Source organism: Citrus sinensis, chromosome 6, assembly GCF_022201045.2.
Source record: "Citrus sinensis cultivar Valencia sweet orange chromosome 6, DVS_A1.0, whole genome shotgun sequence".
NCBI classification, from domain to species: Eukaryota; Viridiplantae; Streptophyta; class Magnoliopsida; order Sapindales; family Rutaceae; genus Citrus; species Citrus sinensis.
In genome coordinates this window covers 1,640,785-1,668,115 of record NC_068561.1, presented here as the reverse complement: position 1 = coordinate 1,668,115, position 27,331 = coordinate 1,640,785, and the positions used below count along the sequence as shown (strand labels likewise).

Here is a 27,331-nt window from a genome sequence, read left to right as displayed (position 1 = left end):
GTGCAAATTCTCCTATAAAATTTGCTACAACTTGTCCCTTGATTGATGATTGTGATTGGTATGTCCTAATAGATAGGTCTCTGAATATTTATGTCACATTGACTTGCCAAAAGTGTATTGACTCACCAAAAGCGCACTGACCGCGTGTTCGGAGATAGGTAGATATAAAAATAAAGTTCCCCCACGTGTTGGTTTTGCTAATGTTGGTGTATTTCCCAATTACTCCTTTATTGGTTAGAAAGCATTCTCGCAATTGCTATCCCAACTAAAGTTGTGACCTTCTTGGTGAGTCAAAACTCAAAAGAATGGGCGGCATTTGTCTGTTAATGGAAAGATGAATCGATTCATCCTTAGGATCGTTGGTGTCAACATCACTGGGGGATTTACGGGAATAGTGCCATTCAAGTCTCGAGGCGGCTGTTTTAAAGGGATTGTGGGGCCATAGTTATTGCAGAATTTGAGGAGTGCGGCTTTTTCCCTGATCTCCCCATAGACAGCGCCAGATGTTGATACTAATATTTCATATGTTCAGGTGATCGGTCACAGCAGGTTAGGCTTTAATGACGTCTTCGTGCGAAGGAGATTCTGGACTTCGAGTTCGGCACTTTTATATGAAGGTGTCTGTGTTGTTACCAGCAAAAAAACCTCTAATGCATAAGTCAGATATCGGGAATTGCCGAAGTAACAACTTGAGAGAGAAATTTTAGTTCTTATTTTTAGATGCTTGAGAACCAGAATACTTACCTCGTGGGCTGGGCAATCCTTTTATAGGGAAAACTTTCCAAACCCATATCGTTTTAGAATATTTTAAAGTGACGACACATGTGCAGAGTACTCATAATCTTGGTCGGAGAATAATATTTGAATTATAGTTGTATTAAGTTTCCTTATCCGACAAAGTGATCGGGAGAATGAGGTACGACATTACAAAATGATAGATTAGATTTGATTTAAAAATTTTATTCATAAGAGTAATGCTATGTTTATTCACTTTGAATATTCAATTGAGATGCTTACTGATATGACATCTTATGTGTAATTCATTGAATTGTTCGTAAAAATAATAAGTTTATAATTAATAATATAATCAATTAATACTGTTAGTTAGAGATTGGCATATTGTAGTGGTTGATAAAATAAGCTGCTTCTATTCTATGGATGAAATAAACTGTTGATCTAAAAAGTAGCTTATTGTTTAATAAACTATGTAGTTGGGGCTGTTGTGAGTTAGAAAAGTAGAGTACGTGCATTTAATAAATTTGACTACAAAAGTATTGTTTTATTAAATAATAACCAAAATTGCCTTCTGGAATAGATTAAGGCTTATGAAAAAATAACACATAATAGTCTTCTTATTAAAATATTAAGTTTATAATTGTAATTTAAAAAACGTGTGATGCTTTGTTTAGTAAGTTGCTTATAAAAAACAACCCCTTAACCTACTTTTAAAAGTTATTGTCAATATAGATTTACAAAACACCATTTTGATCTCGGTAGTTTGGATGTGGATATGTATTAAAACCACATCCAATAAAAAAACATGTGAAAATATTATATTTATTAACTCATGCATTTGTTGGAGTTCGAACCCAAGATTTAAGACTTATGTTTGGTCTTCACTACTAAAGCTAGACCTTAGGTTAAAATTACTTTCATAAAATTGAATTGGATTGAAAAAGTAAATAGTGGATTGAATGTGAATCCGTGTTGAATGTATTAGAGTTGGGCACTATCCGATTCGATTTGGTTTAATTTTAAATTAGAATAAATCGAACCGAAGCCAATTGGTTCATCAAATATTGAACCAAATACAAACCAAATAATAAAATCAGATCGAAACGATCCAAAATAATTCATTCAGTTCGTTTCCATATGGTGGTTTGATTTGGTTTGGTCAAAGATTGCATACGTCATAACCTGCTAGGTAATCCAGTAGCAATAAAACTTAATAGCAAAAATCATGTTCTAATTAGATAAATCCAAAAGCAATAAAGCTTAACAACTATTACACAAGTTACAAGACTCGCAACCTGCTAGAAAAATCCAGAAACACAAAGCAATTAAGAAAACCACAACACTACAAAATCAAGCAACATAATAAATTCCACCACAAATGAAACAACATATATAAAGTTCAACACAGATCATTCGCCACTTCTTTCATTCTTCATTTTTCAAAATATTTTTTTAATTTTAAATCTGTGACCCATTTGGTGCTTTTGGTGAAGTTTGGTTTTGAGTTAACTAAACACAAACCAATTAATTCAGACAATTTAAAATCATTTAATTTATGCTACTTAAATCAAACCGAATTGAGCTTACATAATACAATTTGGTTCGATATCCAAACCAAATGCCCACCCCTTCCTTAGAATGTAACCTTAAACATCCGGTACTTCTAGAATAAATAGAGTACTAAACTCTAATTATTCAAAGAAGAAATCTAAAGAATAAAACACTTATGAAACACTCTTTAAATAATTATCAAACTAAGACACAAAATGATAATTGCCTTATTTGTTTTTATTTCTTCGAATGATTAATACAAACAAACACAAGCAGGGTGTATTTATAGCTTTACAAATGCATTTCAGGCCACACATTAAAAAAAAAAATATCATTGCCTTACACATGGCTTTACATTGTCTTCCACTTAAATTAAAAAATCTATATTATTTTCACGCCATGATTTCCACTCTCATTAAACAAATTCTATGCTTCACACGTTAGCACCATAATCTAACTTAGAAGCTTATCAAGGGCTGGGCTTGGATTCATGCTAATAGGCTGGTGTTGTGTTATTTCAACACTCCCCCTCAACACCAGCTCCCGCTGTTTGGACTATCCCGAGTTGGCAACGAAACATTTCGAACTTACCGGTGCTTAAACCTTTGTGAACAAGTTAGCGATTTGATCATCTGTCTTGACTTGCCTCATATCAATCTCTCCTTGCAGAACCTTTTCTCTAATAAAATGATAGTGCACTTTAACATGCTTAGTTCTTGCATGAAAGATTGGATTCTCCGCTAAACGAATTGCCGACTAATTGTCACAATATAACGGAATCACATAATCAACTAGTTGATGTAGATCATTCATCAGTTGTATCAGCCATGTACTCTCTTGAGCTGCCATTGCTGCTGCTCGGTACTCAGCTTTAGTGGTTGACAATGATACCGTCGGCTGTCTTTTGCTACACCAAGAAATTGTTTAGGAACCGAGCTTAAACACATACCCAATTGTTGATCTCATGGTGTCATGATCTCCTGCGTAGTCAGCATCACAATAGCCAACTAGTTTGCAATCTTCACATTTCTTTTACAAAAGACCGTAGTTAATTATACCCTTAACATATCTCAATATTCGTCAAACTGCTTCCAAATGTGTCTTCTTTGGATTTTGCATGTACCGACTCATTACTCCAATTGCATAAGAAATGTCAGGTCGAGTTAAGGTCAAGTAGATAAGACTACCAACCAATTGTCGATACATCATTGCATCTTCCAAGTCTTTCCCTTCATGTGAACACATTTTGCCATTTGGTTCCATCGTTGTTGAGATCGACTTGCACTTGAGCATCCCAAACTTCTTCAACAAATCTCTAGAATATTTTTGCTGACAGAGAAATATTCCTTCTTGTGTGTGATCAACCTCTAGACTAAGGAATGCTTGAGTTGTCCAAGTTCTTTCATCTGGAAGCGAACTGACAAATTCTCTTTTGTTCTATGAATTTCTGCCTCATCATCACCGGTTATGATTAAATCATCCACGTACACTAGTACAATAACTAGTTTTCTTCCATTAGCTTTAACAAACAGGCTAAAATCTGCAGGTGTTACTAAATAATCACTTTGAGTAAGGAATTTAGCAATATTACTATACCACGCCTTGGGTGCCTGTTTCAATCCGTAGAGTGCTTTCCGCAGCTTACATACGTACTCATGATGATTTTGATTATGAAAACCCATTGGTTGAATCATATAGATCTCTCGATCTAGCTCTCCATGGAGAAAAGCATTCTTCACATCCATCTACCAGAAGTTCCAGTCTTTATTGGCTGCTAGCGCAAGTAGAACTCGTACAGTTGTAAGTTTTGCCACTGGACTAAATGTTTCATCATAGTCTAGTTCATACTGCTGAGAAAAGCCACATGCTACCAAACGAGCTTTATACCTCTTGATTGACCCATCTGGACAATGTTTTATCTTGTAAACCCACTTGCAGGATATGGGTTTTACATCTCTTAGCTTTGGCACCAGATCCCAAGTTTGGTTTTGTTCAAGTGTAATGATCTCTTCTTTCATAGCTGTCATCCACTCAAAATTCTGTGATGCTGATTCGAACATCTTAGGTTCTAGTGTAGTTTCTTCTTCAACTATGGCTGCATTGGCATATTTGGGATTTGGCCTTCGTGTTCTTATTGACCGTCGGAGTTCTGATTGTAGTGTTGATACTTCTGCTTCTGGTTATTGATATACACCAGTTTGCCAGGGAATCTGAGTTATCCTTTGATCATCACCATCAGCTTCGTCAGGACTGGACTGGATTTAGACAATGTGCTCCCCCAGCTTTTCTTGCACCTTGTCTTCAAATTCTTTAGAGTCTGGCAACACTTGCTTTTCTAAGGACCACCATGAAGATACTTCATCGAACACTACATCTCGTGAAGTGTAGCACCTTCCACTTGTTGGATCGCAATATTTCCACCACTTTCTTTGGTTATCGTATCCCACAAAGATACATCTGACTGCTTTCTTATCAAATTTGCTATGTAAATGATCAGGGACAATTACATAGCACACACAACCAAATACTCGAAAGTAACTAACCGTAGGTTTCATGTTCCATAATTTCTCAAAAGGTGAAACAAATGCGAACCTCGGTTGAGGAAGTCTGTTGATCACAAAGGCAGCAGTCCTCATTGCTTCAGCCCAAAATCTCCTAGGTACATTCTTTGCATGTAGCATACTTCGACAAACTTCTGCAAGATGCTGATTCTTTCTCTCAGCTACACCATTTTGTTATGGTGTGTTGGCACAAGTGTATTGATGACGTATTTGGCATTTCTTGAGGTATTGAGAGAACTCACTTGAACTATATTCTCCTCCATTGTCTGAGCGTAAACATCGAAACTTCTTTCCTACTTCTCTTTCAGTTGATTCTCTGAACTCTTTAAACTTTGAGAATGTGTCAGATTTTTCTTTCATAAAGAAAACCCACACATATCTGGAGAAGTCATCAATGAATGTCACCATGTACCGCATACCGCTAATTGATGGTTGCTTGACTAGCCCGAATACATCAGAGTGAACTAACTCTAATGGTTCTTTTGCTCTAAACTTTAATTCCTCATATGGCAATTGGTGTGCTTTACCATATTCGCACCCCGCACAGATCGTGTATGTTCGCACATCAAGTTGAGGAAGCCCCTTAAGCATCGACTTCTTCGCCATCACATTTAGCTTGGAATAGCTAACATTAGGGGTGTGCAGAATCCAATCCGATCCGCTCAATCCGTCTTATCCGTGAAATTCCGATCCGTGGATTGGTGGATTGGATATGGATTGAAAATTTAAAAATCCGCAGTCGATGGATTGGATATGGATTTACTTTTGTAAATCCGCAAAAATCCGTGAATCTGCAAAAAAAAAATTATTTATTTATTTACTTAAAAATTATTATAAATTTAATTAAAAAATATTATAAATGTGACATTACATAGTTACACAAGCACTATAACATATCTTAGTCATTACCCAATAATAATATAAAATAAAAAATAATTAAATAATCAAATATACAAATATAACTAGTAAAAATTGTAAAACAAAATAAAAACAAAGTCACATGCACTAGCAAAAGCAACCTAACATAACACCAAGTTACCAACAATTTGCAAAGTCACCCAAAAATAAAGTAACATAATGCATGTCACCAACAATTTGCAAACAAAAAGCTCTAAGCTTCCCCACCGTCACACGTACTAGCAACACCCAATACTGGTTCGATACACTCTCAACACCGATTTGAAAGACGTCAGCCGCGCGATTCCGGCTAGAGCAAGCCATCTTCTTCCCCGAGTTCATCGAGCCACTTCACAATCACTGGTTCTAGCCAAACAATTGCACTATCACAACCTTCAAGATCGCCACCCGTACAGCTTCTGCAGGTTCCCATAATTGACGGCTCCATAATCACCACTTTTCGACAGGCGCAACAACCCTGGTGAAGGATCAGACTGTGTTTGGTTTTAGAAACTTCGCCATTTCAATTAATTAAGGCTTTATTTGAACAATTAATTTTGGTGTTATATTAATGTATTATTGTTACTTTATTTGAACAAATAATCTTAGTGTGTTATATTTTGAAACTTTGAACATATTATTGTAGTTTTATTTGAACAATTAATCTCGATGTATTATATTTTAAAACTATAAATGTATTGCTTTATCTTTATTTAAACAATTAATTTATTTAAATTTATTCAATTTTAAATTTAATTAGTAGTAAAATTATTTTTATATTGGATTTTTTTTATTTCATTAGTTCATGGTAGGGATGGCAATTTTTCCTGACGGGAGGATCCCATCCCATTTGGGATGAGATTGAGACATATTTTTGTCCCATAAAAAATTTAGGAACGGGAGTGAGACTTTTTTTTATGCCACTTGCATACACGGGATGAGAGTGAGATTGACAAATTCTGTCCCATCCGTCTCATTGCCGACTAAGAATGAGAATATTTTCAATTGGGATGGGATCCCGTAGGATCCCATCTCTTTTGGGACAAGATCAAGACATATTTTTGTCTAAAAAAAAAAATAGGAACAGGAGTGAGACGTTTTTTCATCCCACTTACATATATGGGACGGGAACGAGATTGGTAAATCCCATCCCATCTCTTCCCATTGCCAACCATAGTTCATGGATTGGAGAGAACTAAAAATTTTTAATTTGGAAACTAATGCGCAAAATGATGGATTAGATATGGATTAAGTTAAATCCGCATCCGATCCGCAGACGTATGAATTGGATATGGATTGAGTTAAATCCGCATCCGATTTGTAGATGTATGGATTGGATTTGGATTGAATTTTTTCAATCCGTGGATTGGATTGGATTGAAAAATTATAATCCGTAAAATCATGGATCATATATGAATTGATGTCTAATCCGTAAAATTCGATCCGCGAACACCCCTAGCTAAGATGACCTAACCGCATGTGCCATAGATACATTGTCTCGTTTTTCTTTGTCTTGTGTACATATGCAGATTCTGCTGACATTACGTAGACTGACTCCAATCGTCGCCCTTCCATTGTTGGTTTTTAGAGATTTTGAGATCATGATACACCTTCATATCTCGGGGACCGAACAAGACATAATGGCCTAATGATGTTAGTTGAGCCACAGATAATAAATTTTTCTTCATTCCTGGGACATGATAAACAACTTGAAGTGGCACATGGTTAGAATTATATCAAGGTGTGAATATTGCCTTACCGATGTGTGCTATTGCTAGCCTTGAGTTGTCAGTCGTCACCACAATACGACTTCCTTTGTACTCAGTCAAGTTTTGCAACTCTTGTTTATCACTCATCATATGATTTGAGCAACCCGAATCTACAATCCAATCATTCTCATAGTTAATTTGTTATGATGCTGTTACCGTTAGAGCTAATTCTTCTTCCTCCATAGCGAATGTCGCTTCGGCATCCCAACCATCTTCACTATTCTCCTTAGGACTAGAAGTAGCAGCATTACTCTCAGCAGGCTTTTTCTTGGACCAACATTCTTTCGTCATATGGCCCATCTTCCCGCAGTTGTAACACTTACCATCAAAATTTCTCGTATTACCGTGATTCTTTGAAGCTCCCCGTGGACGAGAGCCTCCCTTTCCATGGTGATTTGTCACCTTGTCACCATCTTTTTTAGATTCATTACCAGTATGCTGCTTAAAAGTGTCCTTGCTTTTGTTGGTGTAGAGTGCTTCCTCTTCACCCTTTAGTGAGACTCCTACCATCTGCTTGGCCATAACTTCTTGACCGGCAAGTAAATTTTCAAACTCAACAAGTGATGGTTGTGTCGGACATCCCTGTACAACAGCAACAAACCCTCAGTATTCGGGTATTAAACCATGGACAATTATTCTTTTTTTTTTCTCGCATCCCTAAGAGCAGTTGTTGGATCTAATTCTGAAAATTCGCGGCATATTGACTTTACTTTGTTAAAGTACTGAGCAATCATCATGTCACGTTGCGCTATTGATAGTAGCTCGTTCTTGAGAAGTTGCAGCCTTGTATCATTCTTCTTTCAAAATAATGTAACAAGAGTGTCCCATGCTTCCTTCGGTGTTTTGGCATCCCGAATGTGCTCCATCATTTCTTCTTCAATTGTGGTCTTTAAAGAAAACATTGCTTTGCCTGCTTTAATCTTTCACTTCTGCAAAACACCATTGGCATCTTCCACTGTTGGTTGTGTAGCTTCACTACCACCAACAACCTCCCAAAGATCTTGACCTTGTAGGTAGGACTCTATACACGTTGACCACGTGTTGTAGTTTTGGTTGTTGAGCTTCTTGATACCTCCAACTACTTGAAGATCACCCATCGTGTCGGCAAGATTTTGACTCTACTGCTAACGACTCAAGATAGCTCCACCAAGAACAATCCAAGACCGTCCGGATCTGATACCAATTGTAGAATAAATAGAGTACTAAACTTTAATTATTCAAAGAAGAAATCTAAAGAATAAAACACTTATGAAACACTCTTTAAATAATTATCAAACTAAGACACAAAAGGCTAATTGCCTTATTTGTTTTTATTTCTTCAGATGATTAATACAAACACAAGCGGGGGGTATTTATAGCTTTACAAATGCATTTCAGGCCACACATTAAAAAAACAACTATTGCCTTACACATGGCTTTCCATTGTCTTCCACTTAAATTAAAAAAGCTATATTATTTTCACACCATGATTTCCACTCTCATTAAACAAATTCTATGCTTCACACGTTAGCACCACAATCTAACTTAGAAGCTTCTCAAGGGTTGGGCTTGGATTCGTGATAATGGGCTGGTGTTGTGTTATTTCAACAGTACTCAAAAAATGAATATCGCATTTTAAGTATTATCACTTATCCACATTTTCTACTATTGAATTAAATACAATTAATGGATGAGATTTTTTTCTCTATTTATATAAAAATTCTCAAGAGTTTTATATATAAACACAATCTGAACTGAATTAAAGCTAAATTTGTACCTTTTTCTCTGAAAAATGTGTGAATGTTTGAATTAGAAAATGGAAGCAAGCAATGATTGTATGTATACAATGCACAAATTTCAGCCCTTTAGGACTTTAAGTGATTTTTAAGCACTTTTATTATTATTATTTTGATTATATGAGACTATTACTCAAGACTACAACTCAGATTACATGAGATTACAACTGATATTTACAAATCAGATTATTACTGGAACTAGTTTATATTAATTCTTATAAAGTCCGCCTAGATTTTTACCCTCTATGATATTCGAGGAACGTCTACTCCACTCACATTTCGAAAGAGAGAATACTGTCTTAACTCAAATTGAGGAAGTAAATTAAACCCCCACAATGCATTGTGGGGGCTCAAACTCATGACCTCACAATTGTGAGGTATGGGTTCTAACCACTAGGCTTTAGTCTAGTGGTTTAAGCAGTTTTATTTAACTGACCACTTAAATTTGAAATTAGAGGTCGTACATTTTTATTTAGAAGTTGAAAAATTGGTTTGAGTACCCATCCCTCTACCTTTTAAAACATAAAAACATTAATAAAAGCAAAATGTTTTTTACATTATGTTTTCTGAAAGCCACCTTGTATGAATGAGTATACAAAAACTGATATGACATAAAAGAGGTTATTTGTATAAGATCATCATGGGCACTTATAACTAAAACAAATAATTGTTATTACTTTTCAACCTACCTCGACATGCCACATCAATTTATATACATTTGTGTAAAACTGTTTGTGACTATTATTATTGATGCCTAATTGAAATCAATTAACCTTTTGGCCAAACTGGTTTTCAAGACGTGAAACATGATGAAGGCCATAAATTTTAATTTGGAGAGGCATGCAAAGTCATTAATACCCCTGAAGTTAGTAAAGGCCATAGTTTCTGTTTCTTGGGTTTCATGTTTAAGCTGTTTGATAAAATGCTTGACTGAAGATCATATTTACCTAACTGAAGTTGCCTTGCCCTGATGGTTTAAGCTCCGGTTCATGAATGATTCCCCTCTGCTTGAATGCTTAGACCAGCCTGTTATATATATGCTTTTGACTATATATATACAGGATATGTGTAAAAAAATAAACAACAAATGTAATACGTACGCGTACGTTTATATGTCATTTTGTTATATATCATGGTTTCAATTTATAATATATCAAACATAAAATCCTTTTGTTGTAGGACTTGGCAAAGCTGTTGGGTTTCAGGTCCCATCAAGTCCAGATTTCTATCATTGATGATGCTAATGGTATAATAAAGCCTGGAAGGTATGATATATATACCAATATGATTTATATTGTCGAATGTAACATGACCATGTTACCTAAATATTTAGAAATTAATGAGAATCTTCCATAGTTCAATGGTGAAACCGCTATATATATATATATATATATATATATATATATATGTATAACACCCTTCTCCAGTGCAGGCGTTCACATGTTGAATGATTCAGATTTGACGCTTTGTACAGCGTCAGATCTGAATTTAGCAACTTGCTAAATAACTAGAATTCAACAATGATATGCTAACGATGATAAACAACCATGTATATATATAAAATTAGATGCATGAGGTTAACTTTCTTGCAGGATGACCCTGTTGCTTGGTCCTCCAGGATGTGGGAAGACGTCCCTCTTAAAGGCTCTTTCGGGAAGCTTAAATCAACCTTTTAAGGTGTTATTCTTTCTATTAAAATGTAGGCCTATCATTTTTTTATGGCCCTCCCACGCTTAACATTATTTTGTTGCCCTCCGACGGTCATTTTTGGATTAGAATTTAAGAATTTGGGGAGAAATAACAAGGGATTTGAATACCCGATGCTGTTATACAGACCGTCCCTATAACAATGCTCCCTTAGACATTTTACTTAACTAACTGCAGTTTAGTTTTCAATTCTCTAGTCAATAATAATGCTATGATTAGTTAGTTGGGATACAAATTAAGTATACCTACTGAGTAAGCATAGCATCACTCTTCTCTTATTTATGTGATAAAATCACCTGCTGGTACGTAACTAGAAGAAGGGCTGAGTGCTACTTGGTTCAATTGATGAGTTCTCTTAATGATAGAATAGGGTTTGGATTGAGTGTCATATCCTGGTTTTGTACGGGCTTGGTTTTGGATATGATCTTTTCCTAGAATGTTACGTAATACCATCACGTCCTACTCACTGCTTTAGTTTTTGTGTGCCCTGGTTTCTCCAATAGGTCACTGGGGAAGTTTCGTACAATGGTTATAAACTTGAAGAGTTTGTACCCCAGAAATTATCTGCATATGTAAGCCAATATGACCTGCATATTCCTGAGATGACTGTGAGAGAAACACTTGATTTTTCTACATATTGTCAAGGTGTTGGAAGCCGAGCAGGTATTTAATTTTCTTGAACACGGCATCGCTAAAGTTTTTGATATCAATTAAAATTTTTGTTTTCACCTATGTAGATATTCTTTTGGAACTCAGTGGAAGAGAGGAGGAGGCAAGAATTATCCCTGATCCAGACATAGATACTTATATGAAGGTCCATAGAGTTATATACAGTGTTCTTTTTCCTCAAAGTTTTACCATTGATGAAAGAAAATTTTATTAACTCAGAAGCTTCCACTATTCCAAAGATTAGTATGGTGATGCAATACATTGTTGATAATTATAGATTTTACCTTTTTAGGCAACTTCTGTCCACCGGTTGAAAAAAAACCTTCAGACAGACTATAATTTAAAGGTGATTCTAATCATAAACATATATCGTATCAGTTTCCTTATCACATTCAGCAAATGTCTTAATGAGCAGTTTATAGGTCTCGTTATTTTTCATTTTTCTTTCAGATCCTTGGACTTGATATCTGTGCTGACACGCTGGTTGGAGATGCTATAAGAAGAGGCATTTCTGGAGGTCAGAAAAGAAGATTGACTACAGGTAGTGCCCCACTCTAAATTCTGTTTCAGGAATTGGGAAAAATGTGTTCTCTATTTCATTGAAATCTCAAATTCAATTGAAGCTTTACTAAGGACTTCATCTGAAATTTTGCAGGGGAGATGTTGGTTGGTCCAATAAAAGCTATGTTCATGGATAAAATAACAAATGGCTTAGACATTTCCACCTCATTTCAGATTGTCACTTGTCTGCAACATTTGGCGCATATAACTGATGCTACCATACTGATTTCACTGCTTCAACCGTCACCAGAAACTTTTCATCTCTTTGATGACATCATATTAATGGCAGAAGGAAAGATTTTGTATCATGGTCCACGTGAAAGTGTTCTAGAATTCTTTGAGAGTTGTGGATTTAGATGTCCAGATAGAAAAGCTGTAGCTGATTTTGTCCTAGAGGCAAGTTCATTTGCATCATTTCCATTCGCAAATTTATGTGCTTCTATCTTATATCTTCCATTTTCTTTTCCCCCAGGTTATATCTAGAAAAGACCAAGCCCAATATTGGTTCCACAATGAACTTCCACACAGTTTTGTTTCAGTAGACATGTTCCATGAGAAATTCAAGGAATCTCCTTTTGGCAAAAAGCTTGAAGAGGATCTCTCACAGGTGTATTATAAATCTGAAAGCAAGAAGAGTTCCGTTTCTTTTGCTGTGTTTTCTCTTTCTAGATGGGAACTATTCAAAGCTTGCATGTCAAGGGAGCTTCTTCTGGCAAAGAGGAATTATTTTCTCTATCTATTCAAAACAATTCAGGTTACTTTCCTACTTCCATATTCTATCTATCTTCATTCTTCATCCCTCTTTTATTTTATTTTATTTTATTTTATTTTTTTGGGTGCTAGTGAAACTTTTCTTTTCACTTTATATTGTTATGTAAAGATTTTTTTTGGCTACAGCTTATTATTATCGCAACCATGACAATGACTCTTTTTCTACGGACTGGGATGGAGGTTGATGTATTTCATGCAAATTATTTCATGGGTTCTTTGTTCTACACACTGGTTATACTCATCGTTGATGGCATTTCGGAAATACCTATGAGTCTCGAAAGACTTGCAGTTTTCTATAAACAGAAAGAGATGTGCCTTTACCCAGCTTGGGCATATGTGATCCCGGCAACTATTCTGAAAGTTCCTCTTTCTTTAGTTGAATCTCTAGTTTGGACTTCTCTTACTTACTATGTCATTGGATTTAGCCCAGAGCTCTGGAGGTGGGTTTCATTTGAGAAAGCTTTTGTTTATTTTTGCATTGAATCCTCTGTAGATCATTGTGCTGAGACTCTCAAAATTGATCAATTTATGTGTTTTCAGGTTCTTCCGCCATTTCATTCTACTTTTTTCTGTGCATTTTACGTCATCATCTATGTTCCGATTTCTGGCATCAATTTTCCGAAATATTGATTATTGTATGGCAGCTGGAAGTTTTGCAATATGGTTCATCCTATTATTTGGTGGCTTCATTATCCCACAATGTAAGGCTATCTTCCAATAATATGATTGTCTACTTCAAATTAATACACTGGAAAAAGGTATAAACTTAAATTTGTATATTTAATGACTGCAGCCTCTATGCCAGTGTGGTTGAAGTGGTGCTTTTGGGTTTCTCCTCTCTCATACGGACAAATAGGCATTTCGGTAAATGAATTTCTTGCTCCTCGATGGGAAAAGGCAAGTCTTTTAGCCTTAGCTACTACTAAGTTTTGTCTTATATATATTCTAATGTTGAGGCTTTGAGTAATAGCTTAATGGGAAGTCCAGTTTCTTTATGTCAGTTCTTAGCGCTGTTGTTTATTGTCATTGCTATTGTCTTGGCTGATGATTTTGGCTATGTTTTAAGTATACTTACAACATCTCCATTAAATTTTGAAGAAAAGTATTCATTGCTATCCATACTTCTTGATGGCATTGTAGATTCTTTTTACAAACACTACAATAGGGCGAGAAATTCTCAAAAGCCGTGGGCTAAACTTTGATGAATACTTTTTCTGGATTTCACTTGGTGCCTTGTTTGGATTGGCTTTGGTTTTCAACTTTGCCTTTGCCTTGGCCTTAAGTTTCTTAAAGCGTAAGTTCTATCATCATTATATCTTTATTGTTATTATACATTAACTTGAGATCGATAATTAGAGCATTAATGCATTTTAATTTGTTGATTAAATCTATAATTAGAGCAAATGCATGTTAATATGTTGACAAATTAAATACAAATACAGCTCCTGGATCATCTCCTGCTATGATTTCACATGGAAAGTTTTCTGGTATACAAAGAAGCAAAGGTTCCTGTGATGATGAACATGTTGAAGATGTTGATATGAATGCTCATCCCAACACCAGTAAAGATTATTATAAAGGTTAAATCGGTTTCTCACTTCTATACTTCAGGTTGTTTCAATCTTATTGTCTTACATGTTTTTCCCATCATTTTTATGGTTTTTCCCATCATTTTTATGGATCCCATATCACAATAATCCACAGGCCAGATGGTTTTACCATTTCAACCCATAACAATGGTTTTTCAAGATTTGCAGTACTCTATTGATACCCCATTGGTAACCTTTCTAACCATCACTTTATTCAGAGTTCAGATAATTATAGAAATTTTATAGCCGTTAGATTTGATAGCAATAATTTAATTTTTTGTTTATTTCTTTATCTCAATGCATGTTTTTTTTCACTGAACTTTGATTTCAGGAAATGAGAAGACGGGAATGTGGATTAGCTCACAAACTCCAACTCCTTGATGATGTTACAGGCACATTAAGGCCTGGCGTTCTTACAGCACTAATGGGTGTTAGCGGAGCTGGGAAAACAACTCTTCTAGATGTTCTTGCTGGTAGAAAAACAAGTGGCTGCTTTAAAGGAGAAATAAAAGTTAATGGATACCCTAAGATTCAAGAAACATTTGTTAGGGTTTCAGGTTACTGTGAGCAAACTGACATACATTCTCCTCATATCACTATAGAAGAATCTTTGTTTTTTTCTGCTTGGCTACGTCTGCCTCCAACGATTAACTCGAAAACTAAAGCGGTAAGTTAGTATATTGAACATTCTGTACTAATGTTGAGCCCCTATCTAACTCTGAAGCTGCTATGGCACATTGTTTCAACAGGACTGTGTGAATCACGTCCTTAAAACCATTGAGCTTGATGGAATCAAAGAGTCCTTAGTTGGAATACCTGGTGTCAGCGGTCTATCCACTGAGCAACGTAAACGGCTAACTATAGGTGTTGAACTTGTTGCCAAACCATCAATAATTTTTATGGACGAACCTACAACTGGTTTGGATGCAAGAGCCGCGGCAATTGTCATGCGAGCCGTAAAGAATGTAGCTGATACTGGAAGAACAATTGTTTGTACCATCCACCAACCAAGTATCGACATATTTGAATCTTTTGATGAGGTTAGACATATCAATGTAATCCTCAAAATTAAAACCACTGACATAACTTTTCGCCCAAAAAAAAAATGAATATTTGAAATCATAACCTTTCTATTCCCATTGTAGTTGATCCTTTTGAAAACTGGTGGGCGCATCATCTACTCTGGACCATTAGGAAATCATTCAAGTAGAGTTATAGAATATTTTGAGGTTAGTTTCATATCATAAACGTGAACACAGCTTTTCTTTTTCATTCCTTTTACTCTAAATTTTCTTTTTGCCGATGCTCAGTGGAAAGTTATTATTCACAGGGTATTCCTGGGGTGCCGCAGATTAGAAATAATTATAATCCAGCAACATGGATGTTAGAGGTCACTTCTGCATCTACAGAAGCTGAACTTGGTTTAGATTTTTCCCAAATATACGAAGATTCTCTTTTGTATGAGTAAGTTCATTACATGTTTACATGATAATGTGCTGGTGTTCTCTTACAATCTGTTACCACTTCAATTTGAATCTTGTTCATATCTCGAAGAGAATATTAAAGGGCCTAACACATGTGCTTCCTTTCATGTTGTTGGGGTTAAAAATTTTAATTTGATGATTCAATATATTGCTGAGTTTGAGCCTCATGGATATAGACATGTATTGTAAATTAACTATGTATTTCTTATGTGTTTTTAAATGGTCAATATTGTTGTAGAAATAACAAAGAGCTCGTAAGGCAGTTGAGTACCTCAGGAGGTGCTGCTAGAGATTTGCATTTTACAACTCGTTTCTCACAAAACGGGTGGGGCCAATTCAAATCTTGCCTTTGGAAGCAGCACTTGTCTTACTGGAGAACTCCTTCGTACAATTTAATGCGGATCTTGAATACGATTGCAGCATCATTTCTTTTTGGTTTGCTGTTTTGGAACAAAGGAAAGGAAATGTAAGTTTGTTTCTTGATTGTCCTTTTTGTTTTCTATTTATTAGCTCAATTAAAATCAGCTTGCGACAACTGAAATGTAATTATGCAATGCATAAGGATAACTGCTTTGCAGCAATCTAATACTAATTTCTTCTTCGTTTGATCTGTCAGAAATAATCAGCAGGATTTGTTCAACATACTTGGTTCATTATATGCTTCGTTTATATTCTTGGGATCAATGAACTGCTCATCGGCTTTACCTTATGCTGCATCAGAACGAACTGTTATGTATCGCGAACAATCTGCAGGAATGTACTCTCCATTGGCTTACGCATTTGCGCAGGTATAATTCTTATTTGACAACTGATTATTTTTATAGTGATGCTTTATAATCTATTTGTGGAAATGAAAATGACGTTTTAAATTTGGTCTTTTTAGATTAGAGTACATGTCTGGTAGAGCATTTCCAAAACATTTATGTAAAACTGACAACAGAGACAACAGAGGAAACAAATTTAATAGAATCTTTTCCATATTAGTTTCATTATATTTTTTATAGGACTTAATTTTCCATTACTCAGGCCAGCTTACTGGTTTTGATTGTAGGTGACAATTGAGATTCCATACTTACTAATTCAAGCAGCTTTATATGTGATCATAACTTATCCGATGATCGGATTTTATGCATCGGCATATAAGATTTTTTGGAATTTCTATGGAATTTTCTGCTCGATGATGTCCTTCAGTTATCTAGGACTGTTGCTTGTTGCATTGTCACCAAATGTTACCGTTGCTTCAACTCTATTCTCAGCTTTCTATACCACTTACAGCCTTTTTGCCGGATTTGTGATTCCTCAGCCGGTATGTTTCTATACTCCACTAACAATGTTACCATAATTGATTCTAAAGGTAGCGTTTGTTTGTTTTTTTTTTTTTTTGACATCTAATGAGTCTGAATCAGTCTGAACACAAATATCTAAATAACATGTTTGCATTTAATAGCAGAATATAAGTGGCATTTTGTTTCTTTTTATAAATAAAAGACATCTTAAACATGGTTATTGGACATTTATGTCATTGTCAATCAAAATAAAAAGGAATTAGTTTTTATAGTTTAGGAAATGCATATATTTTATAGAGAAATTGTAGAATATAATATTTACTTCTCATTCAAATATTTTTCCATTCAGATAAATGTCATAAAAATTTACTTTTTTCTGTTTAGATGTAAATATTTAAGGATCAGACATAAATTATAAAAAAATAAACTTTAAAAAATCTGAAATTAATAAAATTTCATAGTTCAGATATTTATCAAATAAGCCCTATCAATATGTGCAGGAATTAAACCTAACTTTAAATCTAAATCCATAAGTAGTTTGAACGATAATAATTTCTCTTTAATTCGCTTGGTCACTTCACAATCGGGAACCCCCTCAAGGTTCCATCAACGAAAGAATAATTTTACTATTTACTCTTGTGACATGAAAGGACCAAATCGCCCGGGTAAAAACATTGGGCTTAAGGATAAAAGGAAATTATAGAGGACTTGATTGATCATTTCAAATGAGCTTGTCTTTAATACTATTGGTCAATCAGTTTTACCACTAGAATATGTCAAAAAATTTTAATTTATATCTTACAATTGACAAATTGTTATGAACATGTTGTTACTTGTATTTGCAGCAAATTCCGAAATGGTGGATCTGGTTATATTATCTTAGTCCTACATCCTGGACATTGGAGGGATTGCTCACTTCACAATATGGAGATATTGACAAAGAAATTATGGTTTTTATAGAAAACAAAACAATAGCTTCATTTTTAGAGGAGTACTTTGGGTTTCACCATGACCATTTGGCAGTTGTAGCAGTTGCTCTTATTGTATTTCCAGTAGTTTTGGCTTCTTTGTTTGCATTTTTTGTAGGGCGGTTGAACTTTCAGCAAAGGTGAACCTGTAGAAAGGATTAAGCAATTAAGGGCATTTGATCATATGTAACTTTTTTTCTGAGATACAGAAACTTGTGTGTGGAAACCGAGTGTGAGGTCAAATTTACACAAAATGAAAATTATTTCATTAAAATTCCAAAAAGTTGACCAGTTTATATATGCTTCCCAAACTTAGGCTAATATTGCTGCGTCAAATGGGTTAATTGATTTCTTGCTCAAGCATTAGAGAGTTTAAATGTTCAATGATTCTCTAAATCGAGATATTTGTATTCAAGGCATCGCTGTTTGATCCTAATTTGTGATGTGGTCAGGTAAACAAAGGCAACCTATTAACTAAAAAGAAAAAATAATTAGACATAATCTTAGGAGTGGACAAATAACCCAACCCGATCCGCTAGTAATACCTAATTTTAATTTTAATTTATTTGATTTCATAGTAGTAATTTTTATTTTTTGTTGAAAATTAGTAAAAAAAAATTGACTAAAATGAGATAATTATATTGAAACGATCTTCTAATAACTAAAATATTTTGTAAACAAGCTCAAAGTAATAAAAAAAGGCTCAAAATTACTCATAATCTAAATATCATCTTAATTGATCCGAATACGACTTTAACCCGAATCCAACGTGATCTACATATAATCATAACCCAATTCAATCCAAAATTAAGTCAAATTTTTTATTTGATTCGATCTGATTCAAATACATTTTTTCCAATCCAATCAATACAAAACCGATCAAATTGATCTGAACCCCAATTTACACATCCCTAGCCTCAATGTACTCAAACTCCAAACTCAAAACACTGATCACCTCTCACTGAACACTTTTAAGACTTTCCTTAGTATAGTTTTTTAAATAGATCTTATTTAAATAAAGATTTTATAGGCAGAGCTTATACTCAAAAAAAAATTATTTTGTTTGGCTGTCAATAAAAAATTTTATTAAAAATTATAAAATTATTTTAATATATAAATTTTTTAAAATTATGTCATGAAACAAAAAATGTGATTGTCAAATAAGTTAATGATATTTTAAATATTTTAATTTTTTAAAAATTAATTTCTATTTTAAAATTTTTACTAATAGAGATAAAATAATTTATTTAACTTTTAAAAGTTTTATTAAAAAATAAATAATAATAAAAATTTTAATAAGAACTTGTCAATTAAATAAACACTTGACTTATTGCATAAGTTATACCAAACAGGCGCGAAAAGAAAAACCAAAATCCACAAACGTACGGCCAACGAGCCAGCCACTGTGAAGATCGTTGTTATATTCTCGTCGCCGCTGGTTCCCTTCCTTCCCTCGTAGCAGGGCTGTGATTCCCACAATCCCACCTCCTGCGCGACGTGTTTCCATCGATCGCTGCAGCTATCGCGCTATGATTCCGTCGATCACTGTCGTGCTGTGGTTCCATCGACTGCTACTCCTGCCGCGTTGTGACTGTGAGTTCTGTTATTTATTTATTTTTTTAATACTATTTTCTTCCGCAAATGCTTCATTCGATTGAATACTACTGCTGAAATCAGATTTCTACTATGTTTTAGTTTCAATCACGAGGATTGAAGAAGCTAAGTAATTACATTAGTAACATAGTTAGTTTCGGATCTATATTTGTTCTAATTTAAATATCTAGTGTGTTAAAATTTGTCTATCTGTTTCGTCTTCTCTATTTCTTTCGCTTGTCCTTTGTTATTTTTATTTTATGGTTTCTTGGAGTGGAGACATTGCAGAAACATACGGCTTCGTGTGGGTGTTTTTGTTTTGGTACAACATGCGTACCACCAAATCACATTGTATTGATTATTTGCTTCAGCACGTAATGCGCCTATCCTGTGCAACATGTTAAACTAGTGGATGTGGACATGGTTATAGACTATGGCTAATGGAGAATTATTAGAATCTTGATTACGGTCCAGCATCATAAATTTAATCTATTGACAAACTCTTGCATCTTTATACCGTATAGTAAAAGATGAGTGTAAGATAGATGCGAATCTAATGGTTTCAGGTTCAGTTTGTAGAGAGTGTAAAATTAACAAATACACGGATTTAAAAGTTATTGTGCATTTATAAAGTTTATTTGCATCGTGTGGCGGTTTTAGATTTGGCTTTGTCGGCATTGCATTGGTCGTATTTCATGTTCCATGGACCATGAAAATATAAATAAAAGGAAGCTTCCTTGAGCTTCGGTTAATGGTATGGAAGTGTTTTAGCTTAAAGATCTAAACTTGGAAGATTAACTAAGAAAGTGGAAACAGAGCATATGGTCTTCTTTTTTTTTAAATAAATATTCTTTGTTTCTAAGAAGTTCTATTTGTAAAATAGGTTTGGTTTAGTTTTTGAAAAAACCCAAACCGAACTCGAATCTCCAAAGTCTTACCCACACTCGTTTAATGTTTCATCTTTTCGGTGTGTAATTTCCAAGTCAGGTTTTAGGTTTAGGGTTTCTCGAAATTCACAATGGAGACATCTAAGGAAACTACCACTGCAGCTCCAAACATGGATTTGATGATTTACAATTCGATGACGCAACAGAAAGAACTTTTTACGCCAATTGTTCCTGGCAAAGTTGGCATGTACGTCTGTGGCGTCACCGCATATGACCTCAGCCATCTCGGCCACGCTCGTGCTGCCATCTCCTTCGACATTCTTTACAGGTAATTCTTGTCAGATTAATGAGCTCTTCACGCCAATTGTTCTTTGTTTTTTCAGCTAAACTGGTTTTTTGTCAAAAGATGAGTTTTTTAACGTAGATGTTAGCTTTTGTTGATTCAACATGTCTAGTGAGTAATTAAATAAAAGCTAACGCTACTCTGTATGGAGTTTCTGGCACTTTAGCCCAAAAAAATGATCTGAACTTGATATTATTTGATAAAATTAGAAATCAGTCCCAACCATAAATAATTATTATGACGCAATACACCTAGGAGAGCAATGTGATTTATGTTGTGCAAAATTGTGGACAGTGTGTGAGTGGACAGCATAAGTGGTACAGTTTTGGTAGTTTTTTTTTTTTTTTTTTACATGAAAATGTATGCACAAGTGATAGGAGTTATACAATGTTATGAGGTCGGTTCTTTGTAGACAACTTTTATACTTTAATTTTGTCAACCTAAAATGTACTTAAATTTGGCTGAAAGAGTAGCAATTTTGGATCATCTTATGGAGGAAAGATATGGAGCTTGAAGCTTTGAATGCAACTTAATATTGATTTAGTTACTTTATGGATTAACCCTCTTTTCGGTTTTTTTTTGGGTCATTCATTTGTTTCTCTCAGTGGATCAAATAATCGAGTTTTTAAATGAGCATGATATGTGCAGAAAGTGCGGTTGTTTTGTTTTGTATTTCTTTTGTTTTTGTGTTTTTGTTTTTCTATGTACTTGAAATAATTTTAAAAGGGTTTACAATTGATATATGAAACTACAATTTCGTTGATGTGATTTCGAGTTTGCAGATACTTAAAACATCTAAAGTATGAAGTAACTTATGTTCGAAATTTCACTGATATAGACGACAAGGAGATAAATAATATACTGGGATGACTGTATATCATGGTTTTAAACTGAAATTTTTCGTGGGTCAATTGTAGAGTGGTTCTTTAAAATATGTATTTGACATAGATGTTGAATTGAAATTTATTACATTGTTGTGGGAAGGAGGAAACAATATTACATGTGAAAAATCAGTAATGTAGTAAAACTTTACAAATCAATGGAGATAACATTGATTTGATGCATTGTGATTTTCATGAATGTTCCATGAAGCACTTCTTAAACACAACTAGTTCGATCATGTAAAGCATGGATTATGTACCTTTTTCCAATTTTAACAATTCATGGACATCTATTTTTGTGATACGTATCAGTCTTCTCCTAATGGACGCTTTTACATATTGGTTGGGTAAATAAAATGTTTCTGTGAGACTACTATGTTTTTTTTTTTTTTTTTGGGGGGGGAGCTTTTTTTCTTCTTTTCTTTATTATTTTGTAGAGTTGCTAATAAGTAGACCTATGCAGATAATTCGTCGAGCAAATGAGCTCGGGGAAGATTCCTTAAGTTTGAGTAAACGATATTGTGAAGAATATCTGAATGACATGGGTGATCTACAATGCCGCCTTCCCACCAAACAGCCATGTGTGTCTGGACACATGAAACAGATCACGGATATGATAACCCAGGTTTGTTCTTGTACTTATGCTCTATTTGTCTCTCATAATTCTTTTAATAGTGGCTTGGCAATCTACAATCTAAAATATATATGGTATTGTTAGAATACATTATACATCACATAATAATTAGAATACATCAGAGTCATTATTTATAATAGCACAGAGGTAAAGTTTCCCTCTTCATGAATGACTTGATATATGTAAAACCAACTTGGAAATATAACAATGATATCCATTGATACGTTTTGTTAGTTATCATAATAATTTAGGCAAGTTCTTGTTTTGAATTATTTTATGCAAATAAAAATTTAAGACTAGTGATGAATTGTTCTTAGTCTTGAACGAGAGAATCAGCAGTAGCCTATTTCTATCAACAGTACCTTAGAAAGATTTAAGAAATCTCTCGGTCATACTGATTTGCAACATAATGTGTAAATATAGAAATTGAATAGAAATCAATCTACAATATGGATGGTGATTATAGGAATATAATAGATCTACCTTTAAGCACTCTTTGTATCATGTAGATTATCAACAATGGCTGTGCATATGTGGTTGAGGGACATGTTTTCTTTGATGTTGAAAAGTCTCCCAACTATGGCCAATTATCGAGACAGAGGTAGGAAAACAATAGAGCTGGTGAGCGTGTAGCTGTTGACCCTCGAAAGCGTAATCCTGCTGACTTTGCCCTTTGGAAGGTTTGAATATTATATTCCTATTGACGCTGCTAAATATTGACATTTTGGTTATTTTTTTAAAATATGCTTTTAAAGGTAAGTGGTGGTGGGTGAAGCCCAGATCGATTTGTTTTAGCCCTTACTTCCAGGAATCAAACTCGGGTGGGAAGCCGAATAAAGTTGCTTGAAAACAATTTGGACATGACATTTTGTCTTGGTCATTTATAATCTGATTTTTTTTCCCCTTTAACTTTGCAGGCAGCAAAGCCTGGAGAGAAAAGTTGGGACAGCCCATGGGGTCAAGGAAGACCAGGGTGGCACATAGAATGCAGTGCCATGAGTGCGCATTATTTGACTTTCAAGTTTGATATCCATGGTGGTGGAATTGATTTGATTTTTCCGCATCATGAGAATGAGATTGCCCAGAATCGTGCTGCTTGCCAAGAGAGCTGTGTAAGGTACTGGATGCACAATGGCCATGTGACTATCAACAATGAGAAAATGTCAAAATCATCAGGCAATTTTCTCACAATTCGCCAGGTGAGCCAAGCGCCTGCTTTGGTCTGCTCTTTTAAAGTGAGCTGCAGTTTCATGGTACTAGTGTTTTACGCATCTCACTTTTGTAGATTACTGAACGATATCATCCCCTGGCCTTGAGACACTTCTTAATAAGTGCACACTATCGTTCTCCCCTCAATTACTCAGTCATGCAACTGGAAAGTGCATCAGATTCTATTTTTTACATATATCAGGTTTGAAGATTATTTAGGTACTGAACACTTTTCATTAGATTGTTTGTCAAGTTCTGCCGGCATCTTAATCTATATGCACCCACTTCTATTCTTGTTGAATTTCTAGCAGATTTTGTTTATTCTACATTGCAATCGGTTAACTGATATGGTACGAGAAACTTAGTTTAGATAGAATCTCATGCTTTGTTTTCATCAATTACCACTTGAATGCATGAATAACTCTGTGTTTATTAAGTTTATCTGTTCTTTGAATTTACTACTCCACAGAAGTGAGGAGGAAACAAATACTGAAAGATGCATGTACATTTTTGTACCTATATTAATACATTTGAGTTTGCGCTGTACTTGTTTAGACATTGCTAGATTGTGAAGTTGCTTTGTTTGACGTGTTCCAAGAAGATGATGGCGAAAAGGATCGCATCAGCGCTCCTGCTCAACTTTGCTTCAAGAATCTGCAAGATGAATTCTATGCAAGAATGTCAGATGACTTGAACACATCACACCTTCTAACTGGTGCCTTCCAAGATGCCTTGAAATTCATAAACAGTCATTTGAACATGCTCAAGGTACTCATTTGGTACTTGGTTGGAAATGCGACCCCCCCCCCCTTCTTTGTCAGTGTTTGTATGTGTGGAATAACACTTTCTTTTTTAATATTAAAAAAAAAAACCCTTTTTTTGGTTTATAATTGCAGAAGAAGCAACCCAAGAATCAGCAATTAGTCATGATTCGGTCTCTTCGTAAAATAGAGAACAAGGTTAAAGAAGTACTAAAAGTTCTGGGATTGCTGCCACGCAGCGGTTTCTCCCAGGTCAAGAGGCCTTTCTGATCCTTTTGCTTGTTTTTGTTGATATTCTCCATTTATTTGACATTTAAGAGCTGAACAAAAATGTTTTTGGACAGGTTTTGCAGCAGTTAAAAGACAAGGCATTAAAGAGAGCAGGACTGGTGGAAGCCGATGTGCTGTTTATGATTGAGAAAAAGAACAACAGCCAGGAAAAACAAAGATTTCTCAATGAGTGATTAGCTCAGGGCTGATTTAAGCACAAGGGGGATTGCACTTATGGATGTGGGCAATGAAACATTTTGGAGACCATGCGTTCCAGTTTGTAATCCTACGGCCCTTTGAATTTGCGTATTATTCTTGATATCTAATTAAATACACACAAAAGGTATCACCACCTCAACGAAATTGATTTGATTGCATTACATTATTTGAATTGCATACATAAAATATTAAAAAAATTAACATCGATCATAATTCATAAATTATATATGTAATGCTGGGATTTTTAAACTCTAATACGCGAATTTTTTGGATACCCGTGCTCGTTAATTACACGTTAAATTTTTTTAGTATCAAACCAGTTAATATATGCATTATGATACTGTTATTCGACGAATTCTGAGGTAATTCTTGCTACTCACTCCTCCAAATTTTATTGTATGAATTTCCTTATTATTTTAAATATCTATTTAAGTGCAAGCGAAACATATCACCAACTCAACCAAAGAAATTTAAATGCACTACATTATTTGAATTATATGTATGGCTTTTTGAGCTAAAAATTACTTAGAACACTTAAATTTCAATAAAAATTTTATTCTTGATTCTTAAAATAACCACAACTAAATTTACTGTTAAGGACAAGTTTATCTAACAATTAGTTTGTTTCTCTGAACATATATAAGTTAAACTCTAATTACTTTGATTGTAATTTCATCACCCCAAATCTTGAATTCGTGTATTGTTGTGAAAATTTTAATGTACTCGCAAGCGCACGAATCTAGAGATAGAATAGTGGTAACGAGGTCGATCCCACATGGATTGTTATAAATTGAAAAGTCTAATTTAAATCTAAAATTAATATTAATTCTAACCTAGTTGAGCAAATTGAGTTTTAAGAGAAATTAAACTAATTAAACCAAGAAAACAATTAAAGCAAATGAGAAATCAATAAGAGAAATTACCAAGGTTTCAGAATCCACCACTATTCAACTAGTAATTATCTAATTATTAGTTAACCCCCAATTTTAGAGTGACAACTCGAAATCAATCTATGTCATCTCATAGATATAACAATTAAGCCCAAGTAATTAAATCTAATGTAGGTTCTTTTTCTGCTTGATAATATGACATCTAAGAATCTCATGTAAACATATTGAATAAAAAAGAGTCAAAGTTTCCTAAGCACTCTATGTAAACAATTTAATGAAAGACATAGAATCAAAGATAATCATGTATAAACTTTATAAATCCAAGCATAGATTTAATCGAATATTAATCCTAACAATCAATAATGCATGACAGAATTGATGAAAAGATTTTATTAACATCCAATTAATCATGTGAAATAAAAACCATAATCATCAAAAAACATATATAGGGAATTAATTAAATAAAAAGATAATTATTTCATTGCATAAGATTTCATCCTTAACCTCAGTATAAGAAAATTAATTAGACATACTTGAATTGGGAGCAACAAAATAAATAAAATCAGCCATGAAGCCGAACTGCTGCACTCGTCCTTGTCTCCCCTCTTCTGCCTTGCGTCTGCACTCCCCCCTTGTTTCCGTCCAGCAGCTCCCTTTTATATTGCTTGGCCACGGAATCCTATTGTGATTCTAATAACTAAACCAACTCTTACAAGCTAAAGCTCTAAGCCTGCCACGTAATTGAAAACAATAAAAGCCAAAAGCTATTGATTTCCTTCCTTTATTCTACTTTGACTTTCCATTCAAAGGCTTAATTAAAAGCTTTGTTTTTATGTGCTGCCCACTTTAGCTTTAACTTTCTTCTTTGTTTGCACGAGCATGGAGAATTCAATTTATTGGATTCGGCTTCTTCCACATGCACGTATGTCTAATTGCTTCCAAATCAATTAATCTTTAATGCTCACAAATTGAACTCTTTTATACTCTTTTTATCCATAATCTCCAATTAATTCCCTATTCAATAAAACAATTCAATTAATTAAAAATAACAAATAAATATAACTAGCAATTATTTAATTAAGGGTAAAATATGTATATATTATATGCTCATCAAATACCCCCAAACTTAGATTTTGCTAGTCCTCGAGCAAAACTAAAATTTAAAAAAAAAAAAATAACAACACAAAAAGTAAATCCTAACTAAACCACTTTCGCAGGTAATCGCGATTGCATTTAGCACATGCAACAAGCCTTTAAACCCCTAGACGGCCCTAGTGGACGAGTTATAGTCTCGTGAGGGCTTTAGTGATGATACCCACAA

General features: G+C 34.4%; 2 protein-coding genes and 1 pseudogene across 8 annotated transcripts; 2 read left to right on the top strand and 1 right to left on the bottom strand.

Annotated features, from left to right (window-relative positions):
• Positions 1-7,224: 7,224 nt before the first annotated feature.
• LOC102609402 (uncharacterized) lies at positions 7,225-8,842 on the bottom strand. Its single transcript, XM_006480237.4, has 2 exons — positions 8,224-8,842; positions 7,225-8,095 (listed from the first exon to the last, which is right to left on the bottom strand). The coding sequence occupies exons 1-2, from the start codon at positions 8,248-8,250 to the stop codon at positions 7,655-7,657; spliced, it is 468 nt and encodes a 155-aa protein (XP_006480300.1). The 5' UTR covers positions 8,251-8,842; the 3' UTR covers positions 7,225-7,654.
• A 1,112-nt stretch (positions 8,843-9,954) lies between these two features.
• LOC102611495 (pleiotropic drug resistance protein 3-like) lies at positions 9,955-18,597 on the top strand. 7 transcript variants are annotated; one of them, XM_052443455.1, is made up of 23 exons: positions 9,956-10,153; positions 10,468-10,553; positions 10,881-10,965; positions 11,499-11,658; positions 11,733-11,809; positions 11,957-12,010; positions 12,115-12,205; positions 12,320-12,621; positions 12,698-12,979; positions 13,123-13,436; positions 13,537-13,697; positions 13,790-13,893; positions 14,137-14,290; positions 14,439-14,576; positions 14,701-14,774; positions 14,917-15,252; positions 15,335-15,640; positions 15,731-15,814; positions 15,916-16,049; positions 16,308-16,535; positions 16,686-16,857; positions 17,121-17,375; positions 18,201-18,597. In XM_052443455.1, exons 3-23 carry the CDS (start codon positions 10,882-10,884, stop codon positions 18,465-18,467), a joined length of 3,777 nt encoding a protein of 1,258 aa, XP_052299415.1. In that variant the 5' UTR covers positions 9,956-10,153; positions 10,468-10,553; position 10,881; the 3' UTR covers positions 18,468-18,597. The 7 variants fall into 7 exon arrangements, with proteins under 7 accessions (XP_052299418.1, XP_052299415.1, XP_052299414.1 ...); XM_052443454.1 differs by having other exon boundaries at positions 9,956-10,377; XM_052443456.1 differs by having other exon boundaries at positions 9,956-10,384.
• A 3,896-nt stretch (positions 18,598-22,493) lies between these two features.
• On the top strand, positions 22,494-25,420 carry LOC102611780 (cysteine--tRNA ligase 2, cytoplasmic-like; annotated as a pseudogene).
• Positions 25,421-27,331: the final 1,911 nt, after the last annotated feature.

What these genes read in the sequence shown, in the direction of transcription:
- LOC102609402 (XM_006480237.4), bottom strand. Translation starts at nt 8,250, where the DNA reads ATGATGATTGCTCAGTACTTTAACAAA. An exon ending in TTGCTCAGTACTTTAACAAA is followed by an intron (nt 8,096 to 8,223) that starts GTAAAGTCAATA and finishes GCTGTTGTACAG; the next exon opens with GGATGTCCGACACAACCATC.
- LOC102611495 (XM_052443455.1), top strand. Translation starts at nt 10,882, where the DNA reads ATGACCCTGTTGCTTGGTCCTCCAGGATGTGGGAAGACGTCCCTCTTA. An exon ending in AGGTGTTGGAAGCCGAGCAG is followed by an intron (nt 11,659 to 11,732) that starts GTATTTAATTTT and finishes TCACCTATGTAG; the next exon opens with ATATTCTTTTGGAACTCAGT. An exon ending in ATCTATTCAAAACAATTCAG is followed by an intron (nt 12,980 to 13,122) that starts GTTACTTTCCTA and finishes TTTTGGCTACAG; the next exon opens with CTTATTATTATCGCAACCAT.